This window comes from Curcuma longa, unplaced genomic scaffold, assembly GCF_044706935.1.
Source record: "Curcuma longa cultivar G26 ecotype Majalengka, Jawa Barat unplaced genomic scaffold, ITB_CL_G26_1.1 utg2646_np1212_2152390_RagTag, whole genome shotgun sequence".
Taxonomy (NCBI): domain Eukaryota; kingdom Viridiplantae; phylum Streptophyta; class Magnoliopsida; order Zingiberales; family Zingiberaceae; genus Curcuma; species Curcuma longa.
In genome coordinates this window covers 967,707-993,672 of record NW_027435599.1, presented here as the reverse complement: position 1 = coordinate 993,672, position 25,966 = coordinate 967,707, and the positions used below count along the sequence as shown (strand labels likewise).

At 35.1% G+C, this 25,966-nt stretch overlaps 1 protein-coding gene across 1 annotated transcript in view; it reads right to left on the bottom strand.

Annotated features, from left to right (window-relative positions):
* The window catches only part of LOC141819912 (anthranilate synthase alpha subunit 1, chloroplastic-like), a 38,778-nt gene extending 19,818 nt beyond the window's left edge, over positions 1-18,960 (bottom strand). The window contains exons 1-7 of the mRNA XM_074707175.1: positions 18,705-18,960; positions 18,435-18,625; positions 18,167-18,356; positions 14,417-14,568; positions 13,039-13,154; positions 12,677-12,923; positions 12,456-12,512 (exon numbers count right to left, since the gene is read on the bottom strand). Of these exons, the coding sequence (XP_074563276.1) occupies positions 12,456-12,512; positions 12,677-12,923; positions 13,039-13,154; positions 14,417-14,568; positions 18,167-18,356; positions 18,435-18,625; positions 18,705-18,918 (1,167 nt within the window). The 5' untranslated portion in view covers positions 18,919-18,960. The remainder of the gene's footprint in view (positions 1-12,455; positions 12,513-12,676; positions 12,924-13,038; positions 13,155-14,416; positions 14,569-18,166; positions 18,357-18,434; positions 18,626-18,704) is intronic.
* Positions 18,961-25,966: the final 7,006 nt, after the last annotated feature.

Sequence of the window (25,966 nt, the reverse complement as noted above, 5' to 3'; positions counted from 1 at the left end):
CCTTAATTAAAATTCTAACTAAATTCTAATTTAAACTTAACTTATAATTTTAACAAAATTTTGATTCAAACTTAATTAAAATTTTAATAATTTTAAATTTTAAACCTAATAAATAATTTTAACTTAATTAATAATTTTAATTTTAAACCTTAAATACTTAACTAAAATAATTAAAACTTAATCTCAAACTCAATTTAACATATTGAACCTAATTAAATCAAAATTTAATTAACTAATTTAATTAAAACCCATTTAAAATTTAAATAATCAAAAATTAATTCCAACTTAAATAATCAAAATTTAATTCGTAATTACACTTAATATGTTTAATTAAATAAATTTAAACTTAAATTAAAATTGAATACTTAACTAAAATAATTAAACAAACTCTAACTTAGATAACCAAACTCAATAATTCTAAACTCCAACTTAAATAATTAAACTTAATTTAAATAATCAAAATTCTAATTTAAATAATTAAACTTAAATTAATTTATCTAAACTCAAATAATTCAAATTCAAGTAATAAAATAAATTAAAGTTCAAACCTATTGAAATTTAGATAACTATCTAACTCCTCACTCAAGAAATTTAGACACTAAATCACACATAATCAAAATACATTTTTTTTTAAATGAACAAAATTAGATATGAACAAAATATGAATAAAAAGAGGATATTAAAAATTCATGTATATAAAATTCAATACTTACTGACTAAATATTGGGTGACCCAATTCTACGTTGTTAAAATCCAATTACTTAAATATGAGTCTAAACTCAATTGAACCTTAAATGTTAAACATCTGCTCGTAAGTTATACCTAACTTACGTTATATACCTGGTCAAAATAAGAAGGGGATGCATGCTTGGACCTCAAAGACCCAATTTAGCTTGTTAGGAATTATTGCAGGCATTCAATCTTAAATTTTTTTTATGCATTTCACTTTAGTTTTAAAAATGTTTTTTTAAATCTAAAAATGTGTGTGAAAACTCATTTTGAAAAATCTTCTTGAAACTCGTTTTTAATATTTTTAAGATAATACCTTTTGAAAATATGTTTAAAAATTCCCTTTGAAAATCTCTTCTAAACCTTAAATATTTTTGAAAATGCAAAATCCATTTTCAAACATATATAAGTACTTGGAAATACTCTTATTTTCTTCAACAAATATGCTAAATGATAACATGCCTTCAAAATTTAAAAAAAAAAATCTTGACAAATCTCATTGGCTTTGAGAAATATAAATATTTTTTAAACTTATTCATCGATTTTCCATTATTTTGATTTTTGGAAAAGGGGGAAAAGAAAGAAAAGTTAATAAAATATCTCACCTAAAGATACAATAAGCATATATTAAGGGGGAGAAATCATATTAGGAGGGAGACATCAAATTAAGGGGGAGAAATCTCATTTTTATGCCCTTAAATTAATTTTTATTTGTTTCCCCTCATTTATTTTTATGTTATATTTTAACTTAACTTTAACCAATGTTGTTAATAATCAAAAAGGGGAAGATTGTTATACAAACAACACCATGTGGATTAAACTTAAGTTTTGATATTGGCAAAGTGTTAGAAGTTAAGTCATTTTGAGGACAAATAAGCTTATCAAACTTGTACGAAAGTCTTAATTGAATCTAAGAAAGGAAGTCCTAGTCGAAAGGACTGAGCAAGAAAGTATTGGTCGGAACGATAGGGCAGAAATCTTGATAGATTGAGGACATCGGACAAGAAGCCTTAGGGTTGAGGACACCAGACAAGAGGCCTTGGGGATCGAGAATACTAGACGGAAGTCTAGACAAGTCAAGGACCGGAGGTCAACGGAAAATTTCGAGGATCAAGATCGAGTGGAGCAAAAGTCCACAAAGGACAGATGGATCAAGATTTGACACTAGGTAAATTCTCCTGAGTGGAGGAGTGAAGACGTGCTCTCGAAAAGGAAACAGTAGGCGTTGGTCCAACTTAAGGTTTCACGGGAAATCGAAAGTTGAGACTGACAGCTAGAAAGCTATCAATCATGCTATACTTGTTTTTGTTAACATGGTGATGCAAGGAATGTTATTTGAAAGTTGGTCGGAATTGAGGATTTCGGCCGCATAGATTAATTCAAGACGTCTGGATTGGTTCCAGGAGCCCTGATGAAGTCTAGGTGCCTGGATGGGCCAAAATCAACACGGCAAAATGAGATGGTAGACTTTAATTGGGTAGCACACGTCAACAACAAAGCCCTCGTAAGGGATCCAGGCATCCGGAGATAGATAAGTCATAGCCGATAGAGCTTCATCCGGTGGTCGACACATCAACAGTACAGGCGTCTGGAAGTAATTCAAGCACCCAAAGTTGGTTAACTCACTGATGAAGTTGGATTGGATAAACCATGCTGGAGGTGCTCGAGATTGGTTCAAGTACACGGATTGCACCATAAAAGGAGTTGTTGACAAGTGCTTCAACACAGGAATTCCGTCGATTAACCAAGTGCTCTACTACTGTTCTGAGTCTTCCAAACGTCGTGCTTAAGCTTCAATGACGCGACGCCGCTACAAGCTCAAACGAGTCTAGCATTTGGTAATGCTAGTTTATTGTATATTCAATTGTTCGTTTCTTTATGAGTTGATTTATTCTAAGGGTCGGTAAAATTGTTACTAAACCTATCTTTGTAAAAGAAACGAAGAAGGTTAATAGTGATTGTCCATCAAAAGCAATCAAACTGACTGCGGACCTTGGAATAGTAGCCACGAGGTTGCGAACCAAGTAAACCACTGTGTATTCTTCTCTTCTATTTTATTATCTTTCCGCTACACAACTCTATTTTCAAATGATTTTTGAACGCGTATGAAGCACGCTATTCAGCCCCTCTAGCACTTTCTCGATCCAACAATTGCTAGGGATGCTTTGCCCCCTCTAGCACTTTCTCGATCCAACAATTACAAGGTCATCCCTAAAGAAAGCTTAACTATCTAACATAGATTAATAGTGTTGAATATACGTCTCAAGTATATCAATAGAAGAAAAATATAGATAACTTTTAGAATTAAGAGGTAGAAGTTAAAGGATGAGAAGCAAAATATATTTAAGGAGAAAGTAGGAGTACAAACATTAGGTGAAATATAAGTGACTCTAATACGATATGGGATAAAATAGTATCAAAGTTGAAAATAATAATTAAGAATGTATTCGGTGAGTCAAAGAGGCATGCACCATTAAGTAAAGAAACTTGGTGGTGGAATGAGAAAGTACAAGAGAAAGTGAAAAAGTACAAAATAAAGTGAAGGAAAAATGAATAGCCTATAAGAAATTATATATTTGTAGAAGTGTGGAAAACTTTAAAAAATACAATAACCAAGAAAGAAGTTAAGAAAGTAGTGAATAAAGCCAAAAATAAAACTTTTGAATGGTTATATCGAAAATTGAATACAAAAGAAGCGGAAAGAAACATATATAGAATAACTAAAGTGAAAAAAAGGAAGACAAAAGATCTTATCCAAATAAAATGTATGAAAGATGAATGTAATAGGATACCAGTAAATAATGAAGAAATAAAAAAGAGATGGAAGAGGTATTTTTATCAACTTTTTAATGAAGGTTTAAGTGACTAACTTAACTTAGGTAATTTAAGTAGATAAATGAGTATAGAAATTTAAATTTTTATCATAGAATTCAAACTAAGTAGAACAAGCTACAAATGGGATGTAAAATGGAAAAACCGTTGGACCAGATGATATTCTGATAGAGGTATAAAAGTTCCTAGGGAAACAAGATATTGAATGACTTGCAAAATTATTTAACATGATATTGAAAATGAAAAAAAAAATCTGATCAATTGAGGGTAAGTACTTTAGTTCCCTTATATAAGAATAAGGAAAACGTATAAAATTATGCAAACTATAGGAGTATTAAACTAATGAGTTATACCATGAAATTTTGATAAAGAGTAATAGAAAAAAGATTAAGAAGACCACGATGACCGAAAGTCAATTTGGATTCATGCTTGAAGGGTCGACAATAAAAGTTATACATCTTCTCATGCAACTAATTGAAAAATATCAGAAGCAAAAGCAAGATTTACACATGGTATTCATTAACTTAGAAAAAACTTATGATAGAGCCCTAAGAGAAATTATATGGAGAATTCTAGAAAAGAAAGACATTAGCGTATTATATATTAAACTAATTAAGGATATATATGAGAATATAACGACTAGAGTGGAAATTTCAGGCGGATTAACTGAAGCATTTCTATTAAAGATAGTGTTAGATTTCTCTATACGTGTTTTAAAATTTTATTTCACTAAACAAACAGTGGAAGCATAATAATCTATTACAACACATGTATCAAAAACCACACGAGGATACACAAGCATGCAGACATAATCATAAAAATAGAAGACACAAACAAATTATACCTATTGAATGATGTAATGCGGAAACGACTTCAACTAGCAACTTTTAAAAAAGTTGTCTCTGTTTGTATCCACGTCGAGATCTCCGCAAGATGACTTCACTAAGTCACATGTCATGTCTCCGTTTCAATACTAATCGAAGGAGACAAAGCGATCCGACAGAGAACCTACAGTTCGATTCGGTATTCGACGGCTCAAAACAACCCGATAAGAATTGCACGGAGGCGATTAAGCCTCCGTTCAAAGGTCAGATGGCTCGCTGCCGATAAGGAGCAGCAGGCCTAATGACGTCAGAATTCCAACAACAACAATTACTTGTCAAATCAATAGCCAATGACAGAGGAAGAAGACCTCGCGGCTAGAAGCTCTTGCTGTTCAATGGAAAGGGGGGTCAGCTGAGACAACCGACTACTTCTCTCGAAGGGGGATGGTTGACAGAGGATGGTCCACCGATGGCACCCTTGGTCGATGTCAGCGAACACCTTGGACGGCAGCCGCAGGACCCTTGCTGGTCAGCGGCGCAAGGAGGAAGAGGGGTGGTAGGCAGTGGGTAAAAGAGAAGGAAAGAAAAGAAAAACCTTAACCCTTAGGTTTTCAATTCATTAAATATCTCTTCCATAGAGATATATTTATAGATCTCTAATGGATTTGATTCACGAATCTAAAACCTGTATCTATTAGCCCAAAATTCAATCTAAGAGCCTTAAGTTGGGTTCAAGACCAAACTATGTTGGTTCAAAATCAAACTACTTTTTAATTAAAACCAAATCAATTTGATTTATAATTAAACCAAAGAGGATCCACTTTGTCTTCACAAGGCGTGGCCCATCCGCACTTCCATTCCAACAAAATATCTTCCATATTTGTCCTTCGTTTGGTCCAACCAGACTCATTCTCTCTTGATCTAAAAATTTAATTCTCAAACTCGTTTTATGTCTTTTAGATAGTCTCGTAGTACGTGTGACCTTATAGATTCCCGATTTATGTTGGTTATTCATAATTAATCATTAATTATGGATCGATTATAAGTGACACCTAATAGTACATCATGATCCCCAATTAACCGGAAAATCACAGTTATTCCAGAATCATTTCTGAACCTTTCAGCAGTTACAGTTGTTCGTATGTCTGTTCCTTTCACTCATCTTATACTCGTTTAGTTCAAGACATGATCTACGTGTCAGTCCCCGCTAGACTAACTACGTCATACTTAGCTCAAGCAGTAGTTCATTATCCAACAGATTCAAATTACTCAAACATCTATCCAAGAGGATCATCTTCTTGATGTGTTTCTGCTTTGACCAAAGACTTATGAGTAACAATCCTGACAAGTAGTCATAGGGCATGTGTCTCCTAATAAAAGAAGTGGTGAATCCTCTATAGGCTGCTTAATTATCTTCGGACATTTCGACTTATACCCAATTATCCCGGGGTCACACCTCCGAAGAGAAATTTGCTTAAAATGTTAAAGTACAAGTCTCCATGACCAAGATAACTTAAATACTTAAAGTTAAAGGAAACTTACACTCGAGTTGCAATGAGATCTTCATAGATATATATATAATCATATAAAGTCTTATGACATATCATATCTGATGAACTAGTTACTCTTAACCTGTATCTATATGTTAACTCTCAACATCCCAATGTTTTCAGACAGTTAAGATCAGCTGCTTGGTAAAACTAAGGAATCTAACATATGCTAGTTTTATAAAAACAATGATGTCTAGTCTCATCAATTCATCGACTAAAAAATATTTTAATACGTACATAATTATACATGTAGAGATACTCACTAATTATGATTCAATCACAATTTCTCTAATGCTATGCATTGTATTGTGGACTTCATTAATTGAATTTAAGATTTAATTAGATATATAGAAAAAATACACTCAAATAGTGATTTTATTTATCCAATAAATAATATATTATCTAAGACGATTATCTTAAGACACCTCTCAAATATAACAGATAGGGTTACATCAAGGATTAACTCTAAATTCCTATCTTTTTACACTAATCATGGGCGACCTCATTAAACATATTCAAGGCATAGTACTGTAGTGTATGTTGTTTGTAAATAATATTATTTTAGTAGATGAGACACGTGAAGGGCTAAATATTAAACTAGAATCTTGACGAAAAATACTAAAAGTAAAAAATTTTAGGCATAGGAAAGTAAAAACAAAATATATGAAATTTATGTTTAGTAATATTAGACGTAATGAGACAATTGTTAAGATAGGGAATAACGAGTTATCTAGAACTGAGAGCTTTAAATATTTAGGATCATTTTTGCAAGACGATGGAGGAATTGATAGAAATGTCTTACATAAAATATAAGTAGGATGATTGAAATGGAAGAGAATGTTAGATGTTTTAAATGATTGTAAAGTACCTCTAAAACTTAAAGGGAAGTTCTATAAAACAATGGTTAAACTTGTTATGTTATATGGTGTTGAATGTTGGGTTATAACTCGAGTACATGAGCAGAAGATAAGAGTTACAGAGATGAGGATGTTAAAGTGGATGTGTGGACAAACGAGGATGGACAGAATAAGAAATGAGAGCATTAAGAAAAAGTTAGAGTTGTATCTGTTAAGGGAAAACTCTGAAAGACACGTTTAAGATGGTACGGACATGCACTTAGACAATCAATAAATATTTTAATTAGGCGATATGAAACTATGACAAATACGCACATCAAACGAGGAAGATAACAAAAAAGACTTGATTAGAAACAATAAATCAAAATAAAATTTATTTAAGTATAAATGATAATATAATAGGAGATGGGGCCCAATAGTATAGAAGAATCCATATAGCTGACCCTGCCTAGTAGAATAAAGCTTAGTTGTTGTTATATGTTCTTGCGTGTTTATATAAATTAATTTAGTGTATGATGGATAGAAAATAATAATAATTTCCTTGAGAATTAAATTAGGCCTTTATCAGGAGAACATTAAGGATATATTCTTTAAGGTTTAGATTATACCCTTGTTAGAAGAAAAATTAATTGCAAACAATTTACCTTTATATCTTGATAATGTCTTTTATGTTTATTTGCCCTTTCTATATTCTAATTGTCTATCTAATTGGTATTGCCCTATTAAAACTTATTAATAAGATTTACAATAGACAACTTAAAATTTAGAACATAGGGAAACTTAGAGGAGTCCCTTTAAAGAAACTCATGTTGAAGCAGAAGCATGTCAAAGGGGGATGGGGTGGGGCGTGGAGGGGGGGGTGGCATAAATTACAATATTCATTGTTTGTGAGTTACTTTTCGAGTAAACTAGCGAAAATAAAAATGGACAACTAAAGCAATGCACCACTGATACAAACATACCACACCCACAAGATATAATGATTTAACGTGGTTCACAATGGCAGCTGTTACCCCACAGTCGTACAGTCCTCAACCGAGGTAGTAAAAACCTCTTACAATACAACAATTTTATAGTCTTAACAAAGATATAGATTTAATCACAAAAGATTGATAAAACATAAATATATTTTACAGACATTTGTAGGAGTAAAATCTAGATCCTTTGAATTTATAAGGCGTAATTCCCTCCAAATCGCAGATCGGAGGGAGAATACGAAGTCTAGTATGCAAATCAAGATTGTTCATGTAAAGAGCTTTAGCACAAAGAATAATAGACCAATGTAGTAGAGATCTTTTAAATGAGCTTTTCTTCACGCGTGTTTGTTCGTGCATGAAACTTTTACCATAGTCAACTGATCACTTTGACTTATCGTATCTGGTTGATTTATGACATGTCGAAGTCTTCGCAGTCAACCAAATCACCTTCTAATTTTGCCTTCGATCGACTATGAGCTCCTACAATCGATATGTTGCTAATGAGTCGACTTCCCAAGTCGATTATTCACCCTTTTGCTTCCTTCTGAAATTCATCAGTCAACTAGTCCAGTCGACTATTCAACCTTCTGTTCCATTTTGGAATTCAACATTTGACTACACTAGTCGACTATTCATTGTTTATTTCTTTTCAAAATTTGTCAGTTAATCACGAATTCAAGCATATTGTGGTTTCCATCAATTGACTGTACATGCACAACAATCACTGCTTACAAACCACAATCCTTAACGGTCATTCGTAGTATTGATCCAATAGTTCATATAGTCGACTGATCCCATACCACAAATCCAAACTTATTCGAATTTGATGTTTGCATACTCTTGTACAACAGTCGACTAAGGCACCATGAGTCAACCCATCTGCAGGTTGAGTCTGCTTAGCTCTAAAACTACCCTCATCCCAGGGTTTCAATAACTCAAAACTCTCAGGTTAGAAGCATACCTAATGTCAAAAACCTTCATGCCCACTGAACTTCCGTGCTTGGTGTCTCACCGCTCCGAGTATTCCTAGCCAAGATCCTTCTTGGACTTTCTCCATCTAGAATCCAACACTCCTTATTTGTCAAATCTTCTCCACATCCATCTACCCAACATCCCATGCCTATTATGACTTCTACCACATCCATCTGCCCAACATCTGACATACTATGTCTGCTAGAACTTCCATCGTGTCTGTCTGTCTACCATCCGTGTTTGTTTGTCTAGCATCCGACATCCCATACCTGCTAAGACTTCTACCACATTGAACCTATCAATTCATCTACTCTTGCACACTTGACACATAACATCAGATCACAATAAATACTTAAATATGGTCTAAACATCAAAATTATACGACAAACATGCTAGGTTAGACTATATCAACAACCCTCCAAAACATGCAACAACATGCATAGGTGATTGCATCAACAACACGAATCATCATGAGAAATATAAGTGAACAAATAATGCAAGAAAGATTCGGTTCCGTTTAAGAAGTTATGTAAACTAAATTAATAAGGAAATGGATAAAATTCTTGTACCAAAGAGCTACGATTCTATTTATAAGAGTTGCAAGATTTCTTATGTTAGAATGAAAATTTAATAAATTTTTTGTAATAGTAGAACATTGACTCTGTGCTCTGAAGCCGTTGTGTGAATGTGTATAATGAATTAATAAATTAAATTAATTAACTACATTGTAGAGCATTAGCTTCGCTAAAAAAGGACGCTTAAGTCTTTTTGTGTGTTTATAAATTTGGCCAAATTGCATGAGATGCTTTACTCACTAGGTAGATTACGGATCATTCACTATATTCTTATGAGGTGTATTTTGGGTGGATTGTAGATCGTTCACCCTATATATATGTATGTAAATGTGCATATACATGATACATTTCATTACGAGTAAATTGCGGGACATTCGCTCTTTATATATGATGCATCATTCTCAAGTGGATTGTAGGTCGTTCACCCTTATCTTACAATTACATATGATGTGCTTTCGTATTAGGTAGATTGTAGATTGCAAGTCATTTACCTTTATTTATACGATACATTTTTTGATGGTGAATAGCGGGCCATTCATCCACTTAATAAATCATGTTGATTCTCAAATAAAGTAAAACTACAATGTATGCAATGTTGAAAAAGAGAAACTAAAGAGAATTAATGAGATTAATTAAAAAGCGAATGAAAGAAGAATAACGAGAAAGGAGTAATAATTAAATGAAGAACATGAAAACATAAACTATAATTTTTGTTGTTGCCTTTTATGATTTTGTTTTCATGAATTTCTCTTCTTTCTCCACTTTATACTATGTGCTTACTTTTCATTTTCTTTTGACCTCTAGATTCGCAAATTTGAGGCGATCTTCAAGGTTAGATGATATTATGGGATGGTCTTGTTCAAAGATACTCAGTGATAACATTGGAGACGATTTCTATTAGAATCCATTCAATTTATTTTCTTTTATGCATTTGGTAATTTTGATACTTAGTGTATTCATTTCGTTGTCACCATGAGTCCAAATGTGTCGGTCATGTCATAAGTATAGTAGAGTCATTATGTTGAGTTGAACATTATGTTAATATTTTTCTATATTATCGAATAAATAGTTTTAAGTATTCATTTTCATTATAGCCTTGCACCCTTAGTAGTATTTTTTTATACATTGATAAATATTGTATGAGTAGAGAGATTATCCTTTATATAGGGATGGAAGTCTTCGAGTTGTGACATTAATTGTGTCATAAACGGATCATATTATTTAAGTCAATCAAAAATAATATGAGATAAAATATAAATATTTACATATTTTTTTAACAAAATTATAAGATTTAAGATTAATTAATCTCGCTGAATAAGTTGTATGACATAAAAGTTATTAATATTTAAAAATAAATTGTAATCAGATCAATTTGTGCAGTACATTTATATGTTTGAGTTGTGTTGTCACTTTCAAATTTTGTCTCTAACAATCATGTTTTGAGTTGGATCAAATTCGGATGTATCATCTGGTCATGTCTAATATGACACTCTAGTTGATCACATTGGCATCTATAATTGCAATATATATGATAGATGTTATGTAACAAGGTTTAAATATTGATCCAAGTGTTGGTCTTGGTGCCAACTACCAACCCAAGAGAGTATCATATCGAGGCGATTCATTTCAACACAAAATATGTTTTGGCACTTGTCTAACCATTCTCAACTATGTCTTTGCAGGAATCTACTCTCTTAAATCCCTCAATAATTTCCTTTAATAAAGTCATAATACTGAACTCTTTATCTCATTTCTTGTTTACCTTAATAAAATTTCTTTAAGTCTTTTTGTTTAACTTATACTATTTGACAACCTCACCAACTTTCCATATGTAGTCTCCTATCTCATAGATTTCAAAAATGAGCTTGTTATAGTTGCATACAAATGAAAGACAATATTAGCTTAATCTAGTTTCTAACTGTTCCTAATAACTCACGTATATGAGCTTGTCAAAGTTGCATACAAATGAAAGACCATGCTAGATTACTCTAGTTTCTAACTGTTCCCAATAATTCACGTTAACCTTTGTAGCTTAATAATGGGTTCTTTGATGTTCCTTGAATATTGGCATAAACTTAACTAGCATCTTACTATGGAGTTATACTTTTAAAGGGATTAGAATTTTAAACTTGCATAACATTTCAAACTTAAAATCATGCAAATTATATATGTATAACAAAGTTTTGAGATAATCATATAATTTTTTCCTTTATTAGTTTAGCACAAATATTGCCTTCTGTATGCTTGTATCGAGCTCCAAGTAGCTCTTATCAAGCTCCATGTAGTAGTATTGTCTCATATCATGTTAATAAAGCAATAAAAATATACAAAAAAAAAACTCAAATAAATTGTCTTTAAACTTTTGACAATTTTTTTTATTTTTTATTTTCACTATTTATAGTGAAAATAGTCTACTTGCCACCATCTTAAATAGACTGAATTACGGTTAAGGACTATATTCTCTTGGAATAATGTCTCATTCGCCTCCTCATATGACATAGGATTTAAAATCATCATTTTGGGAGGACTGAACTATCCAATCATGCATAAAGCCCAATTGTTAATGGAGTACATCAGATTGAGGAATGATTTGAATGTGCAATAACCATGCATTTTCATATGGAAGAAAATTTGCTTACCATGTAACATCAATAGATTGATTAATCGTACATATAAAAGCATCAATAAGGTCTAGTGCATTTCTATCTGTTAAAGTAAATTGGCAAGCCATTTATTTGCTAACCATTTATCCCCAAAGCTCCATTTATTAGGAAAATGACAAATTTCTATATTTATATTGTTAACACTCTCCCTTCATATGTGGATGTGATACTTGATTTGACTAACCACTTATCCTAAAGTTCAAGCTACGAAAGAGACTAATTTATGTGTTTATATTGTTAACAATATCAGCGTATCAAGTATCAATTAATAAACAATCAAAGTAGTGGATGATACAATTTGATACACTATCGAAGTATCAAGTATCATTAGTAAACAATCAAAGTAGCGGATGATACAATTTGATTCTTGAACACGATTATGAATATTATCTCAACTAATTTAAACATAAATGAAGTGAATGAAATACAATTTCTATAAGAACATATAATTTTCAAAAAAAAAATTATAGAAGTACCTTCTTTGCTCGTGTAAGGATTTCAGGACTTGATGCTACTAGAATACAACCTCTTGCCTGTATAATTTTTAGTGTCATGAATATTCCAAAAAGGCAAACGAGAAAAGAGTTAAGAGTTGAAAAAAAATGAAAAGTTGGAAGATAAGAACAGTAATAAAACTATCAGGGATCAGAATCTGAAAAACAGAGTTAAAAATTATATCAACTGAAACTTAACACACTTGTAAATAAGCCATATATGGACTTGGATTCACAATTCTCAAAGCTCGATAAACTTCAAATGGATCTGCAAATGTACGCCGCTCGAAGCGCTGGCTCAAGACTATCTGAAAAATGTCACCAGCAAAGATGTGTTCTTTTGCATGCAAGACAGCCTTTTTGTATTCTTCACTTGTCATCGATGACTTTGTTAAAGCCGCACCAAACTGATAAGTAGACAGTTTCACAGAGCCAGCAGAGAGTGTGGGGCTAAAAGAGAAAAGTGGGAAATATGAACAAAGAATTACACCAGATCAATGAAGAAATAAAAAGAGGAATAGGAGATAAATTCATCAATTAGAAGAAATACACTAAACATACTCACACATTGACATTGTGCACCCTGGATAGCAAATTATCTAATTTTTTTTTCCCATCTTGATAAGCACTCTCAATGGAGGAGTACCGATCCACTCGCACCCAATGAATCACATATGCTTTCTGTTGGAAAATCAAAACTTTGAAATTATATCATAGATGAAAACCTTTCAAAGAAGGAAGCCTATTATGAACAAAATTTCTTTCAATCACCAAAGTGACTTATGCATGAAGATCCTATATATAGAGGAGCATTGTTCCACACAATGCCCGATGTTAAGACAAACAAAAAGCAACAAAAGATGACTAGATCTAAGACCCCAAGCTAGCACAAGAAATAACTGAATCTGGAACAAGTTGCAAGGAAGCATATATAAACAAATTTCTTCCAGTCACCAAACATACACATTGGCATTGTGCGCCCTAGATAGCAAATTATCTAATTTTTTTCCCATCTTGACAAGCAATCTCAATGGAGGAGTACCAGTCCACTCGCACCCAATGAATCACAAATGCTTTCTGTTGGAAAATCAAAATTTTGAAATTATATCAAAAATGAAAACCTTTTTAAAGAAGGAAGCATATTATGGACAAAATTTCTTCCCGTCACCAAAGTAAATTATTCACGAAGATTCTGAATATAGAGACATATGTCATTGGGTGTTGAGGCTAAAGCAACAAGAGATAATTAATTTTGTGGCTCCATGCTAGCATAATAAATAATTGAATTTGGATGATAATTTATAGATGATGGAATTTCAATTTGGTAGAAAACTGTAAAAATCAAATTCTTATTGCAACATTTTAAGTTTACAATTCATGTGATAAGGTTGTATACAATAGACCCAATGTGATCTAACCCTTCCCCGGGACCCCACGCTAGCGGGAACTTCGTGCGCCGGACTGCTTTTTTTTTAATTCATGTACTTGCAATTGGAAATTATGACTAAATTGTTAGGCAATATGAATTTGTGTGTTGATATTTAATCAACAACTATGTATTATGAAACTATAACTACAACAAATAAAGATATAAAACATTATGTTGTGAAACAATAATTGCCACACTAATAGAGGCCCAAAATGAAAAACCAACATGCATCTTGCCATCATCCCAGGAGTGTCAACAAATGGATAGATAGCTTTTGATTAGTTCTTCAAAACTAATGGTATGATTGTTGATTCCAATGATAGAATCATTCCATGATGTGAAGGTACACCTTCACAAAACAACATTCATTGCAGCTACATACAATTTTGAAACTGGCAAGTATAAAGAAAAATATCTTACTAGAATAGATCATAATTCCTATGACGAACAGAATATTGAACTAATACCATATATAAAATTACCATAGTTAGCCAAAATAATTGTAGAAAGGTACCTTCTCAACGTGGTCAAACACTATCACATCATTGTAGAGTCCTAGGTGGACATCTGGGAGGTTTCTGTCATCCCTAGGGGAATTAGTGAATGGAAGCTTTTTCTTTTCAACATATCGGACAGTATCATAGGAAAAGTAACCTGCCCATCCACCTGAAAACACAAATTACTATAGTCATCAAATATAATTTGACATTTTGAAATTCAATGTCTCTTAATGAAGTATGTCCAAGCCTTTTCTTAACACCACTTAGACAAGAGAAAAGGAAAAAAACAAGTCAATCTTAAGAATATGTAATTTGAAGGTGCTTCATCATTTACAAGAGAAATTTCTGTTAAACCAAGAACTTGCAACCAAGATTCAAAATCTCAAGCTATGTCGATGCTTCGATTTTTTGAGTATTGTTTCAATATCGTGTCAACGTTCCAATGTATGGTGTCAATGACGAATTAAAGGTTCGAGAAGGAAAAGATGAAGGAAAAAAATAGATTAACAACCATATAGTTAATTTGAATGTTTGTTTTCCATGTAGAATGTTACAATTTTAATGTTATCTTGTAAAAACACAAATTATAAAAAAAAAACATTATCTCAATTTTAGCATACTAAGGGGTGTCGAATGTTGACATGAAATGATACACACGACACAGGAGATATTGTCTCAATTCGAATTTCATTAATTTACCGGAATGATACGCTTTGACAGTTTCACTTGACAGCAACCAAACTCTAATCTATTATCTAGCATAAAGATAAAATTTCTATTCAAATGATACAAGATATGACTTATAGCATAATTATTTGATATATTAAACTACACTCAAAATGACACATAATAAATGGAGTCTATACACTTGAACATAAAAGGATAGAACAATCATGTTCTGCTCTACCTAAATTGGTTTATTTATCTTATAGAAAAGGCATCTCACACCTCTTGGCACATCCATGGGCAGTTATTTGGTTAGCCAAATCACAAAGCCAACATTTTTTTATTATAGTTCAATTTTAATTATATTTATTTTTTTATTGTTAGTGTAAGTTAATTATTATTGTTTGATTATTGCTGTTGAGTTTGGATTTAATTATTAATTAGTACTTCAGCTATTTGATTGCAACTATGCTAATGTTTAAAAATTTACTTATTAGTTAGTTGTTTAAAATTTTTTAATAGGTATTTGATTCGAAAAATTTACTTCAGCTTCATGCACCGGGCTACCTTTTTCTTTATTTGATTCGAAAAATATTCCTTTTGTTTGATTAAATATAACAATGGAACTGCCCTCAGGTAAGGTTGATCATTAATGTTTTCTATAATTTTATTATCACGTCTTTTAGATTATACATTCTTACTTAATGCCATGGGCACTTGGCTGATTGAATCATTGATTGCTTCGTTCTTTGTATATTGTGAAACCATTGCGTTGAGTATTAACAATTTATATGGAATATGAACAATGGAGCAAAATTATATGGAATATGAACAATGGAGCGAGGTTCTTCATTTGAATACCATGCACCACCTAATTTTAATAGTTAATAGTTACAAATTAGAGACAAGCATTAGGAATCTCTTAATCAACTGAGAAAGCCCATAGAGTATCAACATTATTGATGAGTATATAAAGGACGATGGAGAAAAATATGGTACAAATAGTAACATAAAATGTTGCAATAAATTTAGCACCTACAAACAAGAAGAATAATGAAAGACGAGCTCCTAAAAATATTTTGTTTCTCATGTGAATTCCATACCCATATCTTTTTTTAATATACTTTGTGCATGATGCACTTTTCCACCAAAAGAAGAATCACTTTTCACCATATGTCAAAAGATAATATCATAGATTGATTTATTACAAGGGTTAAAAGCTTTATTTATATAAGACTAAAATGAGTCCTATCTTAAACTCTTTGTTACACATCAAAATATCTCGATCGAACTAACCACTCTGGGGTCAACACTTTTTCGATTCAAAATTGACATATATTACTCTTTACAAAATTTTATCATTCATATTGTCGCCATTTTTGTTTACCTCAAAATTTAAGCCTCTTTTTACAAGTGTTCCTAGTCTCTATCATCTATGAAGATTCTTAGGCATGGTAGTAGTGATGATATGAGATCAATATGACAAGTTTAATCGACTATGTTGTTATAATGGAATGGTCATTCTATTTATATGATTGATGAACTCAAAGCTTCTGTAATATGAATCCATTGATGGAAGATTGAATCAACTGAAGAATAGTTTATGATTACAATGGAATGATTATTCTGTTACAAAGGTTAGTGTTCTAGAAGCTTCAATAAATTCAATCAACTGAAATAGTTGGTAAAGTTGTTGTCAGCAAGAGATCAATCAATTGAAAGCTTAAAACAATTAACTATATTTGTACTGGGAAGACAAAATAAAGGCTAAAGGAAAACTGGTTGAAGGGTGGTTAAGGAGTAACGAAGAGGTTATCCAAAAGTGTTTATACATTGTCCATTCTCTCAGTTATTAGATTATTTCTCTTTCTTTACTTTAATTCTACTCTTGTGCCAAATTTTCTCTTTATAAGGAATTGTATAAGGTGCAATGGCGGAGCCAGGAAATGGGTAGCCTCCGGGCTAATCCCGAGCTCCCCGGGCTATCTTCTTTTCTCCTTTATATTTTTTAATTTTTATACAATAAATTTAAATAGTAAATTCGTTGGGCCCTCGGACTAAAGCCCGGTAGCAAACTATTTGGCTCCACCCTTGTATAAGAGGTTTATTCACCAAACTAGTGGATTTCGAGGAGTGACTCATCGAAAAATCATAGGTCATTGAATAGGAATCAGGGGCCTAAACCACATAACAATCTCTCTTATTAGCATTGCTCATTTTTTATCCATATAGTTTGTATTTATTTGTTGTTGTGTACTAATCAATTGTAGAAATCAAACTATCGGCTATTCAACCCCTCCCCTAGCCTCTTTTTTCTCAATCCCACAGTTCATTCCATTGCTCCACCATTATTACTCGGCCATTAGAAGCCCACCACTAAATCTACAACAAATGACCAAGACTCTAATTCTCGGCTAGTATCACCTCCTATTCCAAATCAAACATCTAAGAAGAAAGTTTTAAATGCAAATGCTACATGGGATTTCATACCTCCTCATCCTAGTAAATACATTACAAATGGGTATGCACAGTAAAGACCTAAACTATAAACTACAGACATTGTGTAAGAGATACACTCAGGTTTATAGTGTAAATCAAATGGACACAATTTCATCTAGGCCTAAGATTGCTCCTTTGGCAGCAATTAGATACCAAGAAGGTTTTTCTCGACGATGATCTTATGGGGAAAAAAAGTGCAAGTAGCCTTCAGGGTTTATTCAAAAAAACTTAGTCTTGTGCCATCTATCTAGCTACAACCACTAGTCCTAATTGTGTATGGATGTATTATATTGAAAAAGCTCATACACCTCTAACTAAAAAGAAGATAAAATTCTTGTCAGTGTAATGCAATTTGTTACACATCAAATTATTAGAAAGGATCAAAATTTGAGGATTACAACAAGTTCTAAGCCTACATGAAGTTTCAGTGGTTGCTAAGAAAGCCAATTAGGTAGCATTCAATACCTAAATTCTTTTAGCCTTCCCATGTGATCCCAAACACACAGGGGCATCAGTTGAATAATAATGTGGCTAGTAAAGTTTATTGCTCACCTGCATGCATTATACAGAAAAGGTGGAGGAAAAAAAGCAAGAGTTACCACAAAAGACATCAGGAAGCTCTGCAATTAACTGAGGGCTCCAACTCTCCATGATTCTCCGTGGGATTATCATTGGGTCTTCAACAATCTCCTCCGTCATGTTGCCTTCCTCGTGATCCATAATCGACACACTGTATTCCTTGACGACGATCTCCATGGCCGGCTGAGCTCCCACAACACTGTAACGACCCTGACCACGACGATTGTTCAATACAGCATGACGAATAAAAGCAATCAGAAACCAAGGAAGACAAGAATTGGAACTCACCACGTTAGTACCCCGGGAACCTTGCTCCACTGACTCGAAGAGAAAGCTGGGAGCGTCGCGCTCATCCTCTTTCACGAGACAACGGTAGGCTAACACCGGTGTAAGGTGATCACTGAAGATGGTACGGAAAAGGGGAACCAAATTTCCGTTGTTGGCAGCTTCTGCGAACTTAAAGGACTCATCGTTTTCACCTAGAAAAAGCAACCAACACGTATCAGGCATCATTCCCGTTGACGACCGTAAATGTACATGTGCACAAAGCTTAAATACCTGTGAGGCCTAGGGAGGAATGTGAGAGAGCGGAGCATGAGAGTGAGGGCAGTGGGGAAGAGAAACCGCGTGGGAGGGAGTGACGGAGGAAAGGGAATCGTCCGCGTAAGGATGCGGTGGCCGGTACGGCGGGGAAGAACGAAGCTGGTAGTCTGCGGCGGCGGCGACCGAGGAGGAAGGTTGTCGGATGGTAGGAGGTGGCAAGCGCTTCCATATGCGGCGGGAGAGAAAACGAAGAATTCGGAATCGGGGTGGAACGGCGTCGGTCGGAAAGGGGTAATCGAAGTAATACACTGGGATAGTCATCCCCTCCCGTCCAGCTCAACGACAGCACACCAATCCACGTGGCCTCATTCCATCTTCAGACTCTTGAGTCAACGGTATCGACAGCACACCAATCACACAACCGTGTCACTTTCGCTGTTCGCCATCACAGATCGCTTCCCTGACTTAGCAATTCAAAATTGCCCACGTCCACAGTCCGTCGGTCGTGCAGTTGGCATTCCGAGCGCCCTTTCATTCGACCTCTCAATTCTCGTCTATAGCCTGATCACTCAGAATGCCCAATGCAATTGGCACCTGAGTTCCTAAAGTACTTCTTCACTTGGGGGTGCGCCGAGTTCCATACTCAACGCTCGGCTTGCATTTTGGCTTCCTAGGTCCCTTATGATGTGTCTGATACATTGGGAAACCAGAAGCGTAGGCCATAACTAGTCTGGTCCTTGCAATATGATCCTAATAGGCACTAATCATAATTTAGTATAACCACTGCGGATATGGATTGATCGTGATCGGAAATGGGCCCTACAAGCCGAAGTCTTAATTGGTGAGGGCCTCATTATAATTCATGTTATTGCAACCATGTATTGCAACCCATGTTAGGGTTCAAGAGACCCATGATATATATGTCCCCGCAGGCTAATATAGATGGTTCATACATGAATATCACTATCAATATATATGGAGTCGAATTTCAACAGGGATAAAAATATCTCACTAGTTGCCTTAACTCTTACAGGCGCTATTATTACTAAAGGTGAAGCTCCTCATGATTTACCTCTTCTAGGTATAGTAGGGGATCACCTTAGAAGATAATGATTTCATCTTTTGACTACAAGAGACCAATCATATAACCTCTAGAGCAATGGTGCAGCGGTTATAATGGATCCCAAGGATTTCAAATTCGAGACTCAACTAAGGTACACTGCAGAAATAATTTTTCTCTAGTGGATAGCAAGTTAGAGAAAGCGGACTGTCTGGATAGGCCATCGTGAGTACTTCTCGATTTATCCTGATGCCCATTGAAAAACTTTCGTTGGGTCAACTAAAAAAAAGACTAATCATATAAAAGAATTAAAGTTGGCAATTGTACGGAGATTTGAACTTAGTATCTCATCTCTTCTATTAGCCTTCTCTTTTTTTTTTTTATCAACCTCGATTGTTAGAGACTAACTTAAGTATCAAAGGGATTTTGTCGCACACCTTTAGCCCCTTATGATGCATATGTAGATTCATTTTCATCTTGAAGGAAGCTCCTACAAACACCCAAGAAAGTAACATATTCTCAATGCATTATTTATAGTGTCATATGTGGAAAACTCGAGATAAAGACGTCGAGGATGATGAGTATGCAAAGGAATAAACAGAAGGAGTTTATCATCGCGGCAACATAAGAGGTTTTCCAACAACATGCTACTCTAAATCCTCCATCTAAAATCCGCGTAGAGGAAGTAAAGCCTTGAGCTAACAACCATAAGAATTCATGGACTAAAGCTCTCAAGCCAAGCTTACGAAGGCATCTAGGGGACCTCCCAAACGCATGGGAAACCATGAAGGGAGTTTCTTCGCATAGAGGATCACTTCTTTGACAAGATTTTAGTCGAAGAACTAAACTCCCCCCCCCCCCCCCCCCCCCCCCCCCCCCAACCTATTGTAGCTCATTTAACCTCAAAGACTACCTTATGCTAGTTTGAGAATGTTACCCTCCTTTACTAGTATTCAAATGCAGTGAAACGTTGAGTGTTCCTAATGATCTTTGTTGGACTTGTGCAATAATTGTTCAACATGTTGAAGCCCAACACCATCATCCTTTGAAGATTTTTGTTCCACCTTCTTGTACCACTTTGTCGATTGCAAGAAGTATCAACATACTCCTCTCAACTTGTTCAATCTAAAGTAGTAGGGGTATAATCACTTCAAATATATATATCAAGCGCTTTACTTGAGAAATATTGGAGGTATCTTCTATGACATCTAAGGTGCTAACTAGTGCCTTTCCCAAGACCTTCAAGAGGAAGACTTCTTCTTGTGCTTGACAATGATGCCCCTAGTTGACTATGATGAGCTCCTTGTGTTGGTGCAATCGATTCAAGATTTTGATGTTTGTTTGACAATATATTCAATGGAGTATGGTCAAGTTGATCTAGTCAAGTGAGAAGTCTAGTCAGGTCAAGGTTGATCAAATGACTGACAAAGATAAGTTTAGTCAAGTCAAGGTTGATCAGATGACTAGCAAAGACAAAGTCTAGTTAGGTTAAGGTTGATCAGATGACTAACAAGAGTAAAGTCTAGTTAGGTCAAGGTTGACTGGATGACTGATAAAGTTCAAGCAAATCAAGGTTAACTGAATTGACAAGAAAAAAGTATAGTCAAGTCAAAATTGATAGGATGACTAGCAAAAAAGAAATTCTAAGTAGATTAAGGTTGATTGATCCTTGGCAAGGGAAAAGTCTATATAGATCAAAGTTGATCGGATGTCTGACAAAGGAAAAAGTCCAAGCAAATCAAGGGATGGCTAGATGTCTGATAAGGGAAAAACTCAAGAAGGTCAAGGGTAACCGAATGCTTAGCAAAAGGAAAAAAATCCTAGGAGAGTAAACCCTGAGTAATGAAAAGTCTTAGAGAAGTAAACTTTAAACAAATGTGATCAGTAGGTTCAAGTGACCAAAATAAAGTTTCTGATCGACTTGCGATTAGTGTATGTAGTCGACCGAAAAATAGTGTGGCTAACACTATTTTGCACTACTATTTCTATTATCTATATCGTGCTAAATTTGGTGTTGTATGAAAGTCTTAATGGATATTGAGCAGAGAAAGTCCAAACTGTAGGATCGCTGGAACACGCTAGAGGGGGTGAATAGAGTGTCATTGCTTTTCAAACTCGTTCGTTTTTCTATTAAAATACTAGCAGCGGAATATTAGAAAACACACAGAGGATTCACGGATTTTTACTTGATTCCTAAACCCCCAGGGTTAGTACGTCCAAGGCCTATGTACGGGAAACATCCGTCCACTAGTGGTCTCCTTTTCGAACCTTGTGTTGGGTTGCAAGGGTGCAAACATAGTCCCACATCTAAAGCACATGAAAAAGATCATGAGTTTAAATGATGGAAGATATCTCCATTGGTATAAGGCCTTTGGGGAGAGCCCAAGAACAAAGTCATGGGGGCTTAGGCCCAAAGTAGACAATATCATACCATTGTGGAGATATTTTGATTCCATCAGTACTAACAAGTGGTATCAGAGCGAGACCGCTCTTCACCGGACTAACCGCCGGATGAGCCATGATCCAGATCTAACCATGTGATTTAAACCTTAAAACAAAGGAAGTGGGTGCTCCCGTGTCTAAATCAAGAGGACCAGACACCAGGTGAAAAGTCCTAGTAGGTCGGGTGGACCGAGGGGCAAAAAGTCCTAGTTGCGGCTAGGTGGGAAGTCCTAGTAGGTCGGATGGATTGAGGGGCAAAAAGTCCTGGTGGGTCGATGATTCAAACATAAAAAACAACGTTGAGGGGGGTCTGTTGTCCTTTGTTTGAGAGGGGGATTGTTGGGTTGCAAGGGTGCAAACATAGTCCCACATCTAAAGCACATGGAAAAGATCATGAGTTTAAATGATGGAAGATATCTCCATTGGTATGAGGCCTTTTGGGGAGAGCCCAAGAACAAAGTCATGAGGGCTTAGGCCCAAAGTAGACAATATCATACCATTGTAGAGATATTTTGATTCCATTAGTACTAACACCTTGTTCGAAGGCGGAGAAACTCGTCTTACATGTTGGGATGTATACCAGAATCCTAGCTATGTAAATAAATATTCTTAAATAAGAATCACATTTGGTCAATATTTGCAAGCGTCCGATTAATCTATATTGTACATAAACATGGTGTGCGGAGTCACACACAGAAGACCGTGTTATCAGTTCCTTATAGATTATAAACAGTGTTCACAACCAAGATGGATTGGACAAAATATTGGATTGGTTGTAGTGTAATTTGGTCTTAGTCTGTCTTGACTATAGAATTACACTAGTACACTAAGTGTGTATTGAGCAGGACCATCTGAGGATTGTTCGATTTATACTGACTATATAATCGAACTAAACCTCCGTTACTATAGATGTACATACTCTTAATCCCGATATAATAACAAACACATGTACTTAGTATGTAATTCTTTGATTCATCAAAGGGTAAGGTTTAGATCGATAGATCAAAAGGCCCGATGAGTTGGGAAGAAGTATTATGTACATGGTGTGTTGTTGATTATAGAAGGAAACTGTGTCCTATAATCTAGGTTGATGATGTCCCCTTGAGGAGCTCATAAGGATTATCATGTAAACCCTGCAGGTGGACCTTGTCCACATGATAATAAGGTTGAGTGGTACTACTCTTGGATTAGAAGTTGATTAAATTCGAGTTGTCAGTAACTCATTTAATTGACGGACATACGATATCTTAAACACAGGGAGACTAATGTACTTATAGTAAGAAGGAGCCCATATTATAATATGGGATTGGTGCGGTAGTGCAATAATAACTCTCTAGTGGAATGAGTTATTATTGATAGACTTAAGCTGTGTGTTCGGTGAAGAACATGGGAAACTTAAGCCCATCGGGAGACCAAAACCAATTCCTCCTCTAGGTCCCTGCTGTAGCCTCTAGAAACCCTCAAATCCGCCTTGGAAGAATTCGTGAAGAAACCAGGCATTCGAACCCATGCTAAGTAGTGTAATCGATCAACTGATCGATTACACACTTTGGTAATCGATCAGCTGATCGATTACCAAGCTCCGTGGGAGATCGATTGGTAATCGATCACCTGATCGATTACCAGGCTTAATGAGAAAAAGTTACGATGTTTAATCGATTCCTTGATCGATTAAATATCTCGGGTTCAAATTGGTAACTTCCGAAATCATACCAAATTCTCCGATCTGATTGATTCCAATCATACCAAGTTTATGATTTAAATCATACCATATTTATGATATAAATCATACCAAATTTGTGAGATGGCTAGGCTATAAAAGAGGTGGCTTGCAAAGGTTTTGGTGACATACGAATCAATCTTTGGTGGCCGAAACTCTCGGCAGCCAACCTCCTCTTCCTCTTCTCTTTTCTCCTAACAAAGAGAAGGAAGGAAAGTTTGCTAGCCATCGGAGAGGAGAATTCTGGTGGAAAAATTCTCGAAGGATCGTTGCCCACACAACGTTCGAGAAAGAGGAGAGGAATACAGCAGAAGATCGAGGGGTCATCCACATCCTTCGCAACAGTCCGAAGAAAGGTATAATTTAATGTTTCCGCATAAGTTAAATTATCCCTTTTTATATTAGATCTTGTAAACCAAACACAAGAGCCCAATGATCTAAATGCGTCGATCAAACTTCGTTTGATCGACTATGAGGGCAACTTGAGATCGTTTCCGAGAAAATTTTTGTTCTGCAAGAATTTACTGAAACGATTTTTCAAGACTTTCCCATCATTACAGTCCAAAATAAATAATAACAAAAACAAGAACTTTAAAGTAAGACATAATAATAAATTAAACCAAACTCACCGTTCTGGAAGTCCTAAGCGTCGCGCACTCCTCCTGGATCTTCCCTGGTTGTAAGCGTCTGGCCCCGTTCGCGTTTAGAAACACCACTAGTTGAGTAGGGAAGTTTCTAGCTTGAATGATCTTATTTGTGTACGTTCACCTCCTTTTATACTGCATCTGAGTCGACTCCAGGCTGATCTGAGTCGACTCCAGTCGACGTAGTAGATAAAACTTCATTCTGCTCGTTATCCACTGTCTGAGTCGACTCCAGGCTTGTCTGAGTCGACTCCAGGTTCACTCAAGTTGACTCAAGCTACAATTGAGTTGACTCCAGAGACCATTTTTGTAGAGCTCTGAAAGGGCTTCGAAACGCATCTGACCGTGTCTCGTTCTGAGTCCCGAGTCAAAAGTTATGACTCGTTGAAGTCGAACTTCTCATGTGTTGCCCCTGCATCAAGATTCCTGCAATATAAGCATGCAAATAAAGCAACACATCCTGCCCTTGCTTTGTGAGTTTAACTTCAGATTTCTACCGAAATTCTAAGTTAGTCTGACGCCTACTGTTCCACTCCGGGAACACGTCCTTACCAACTTCACTCTGGAGAATTTATCTTTGCCAACCAAGTCTTCCTGACTTGTTGGACTTTTGCTCGGATCTGTCCTTAGCCCATAGGATTTGTGCAACGGTTTGGTCCTCCTGACCAACTTAGACTTTTGCTGTGACTCGATCTTCTAGATCAGTCCAGACTTCTGCTGCAACTCAATCCTCCTGACTAGCCTAGACTTCTTGCTGCAGCTCGGTCCTTCAGACCAACCCAGACTTCACTTGGTGCTTCGACTCTGCCAAGACTTCCACATGATCCTCCAAATTAGGACTTTCCCTTTGCTTAGCCTACAACTAAGACTTTCCCTTGCCTAGCTTCACTCACTAGGACTTCCCTTGCCCGATCGTCCAGATTAGGACTTCCACTGACTAATCTAACCGACTAGGACTTCTCACTAGTCATCTGACTATACTTCGTTCACTTCCACACATCCAAACATCAAGTCCTATTTGGATCAACCCTTGGTCAAACTGACCAGACTTAGGTATATTGTTAAACATCGAAATCCTATGAAAGATCTAGTGCTTCTTGCACCAACACAAATAAGTCAGCTGAATCGGATATTTGACAAATAAGTAAGATAAGTCCTAAAGAGGTTTTTTTAGATCGGAAGGTAGTGAGAACGTGCCCCATCTGGGATAAATCACCTAGGTGATAGTCCAACTTAGAAACTAACTTGGAGTTTCAAGTCGAAATCAGATAGTTTAAGTGTCAGAATAATTTATGTATATATATATATATATTATTTATTTCTAACTCTATTTTTGCAGACCTATCGTTTTTATTGTTGTGCTAACTTTGTTTTATAGAAAATAAAATCTTCAAGGTTTGATTGATCGAAC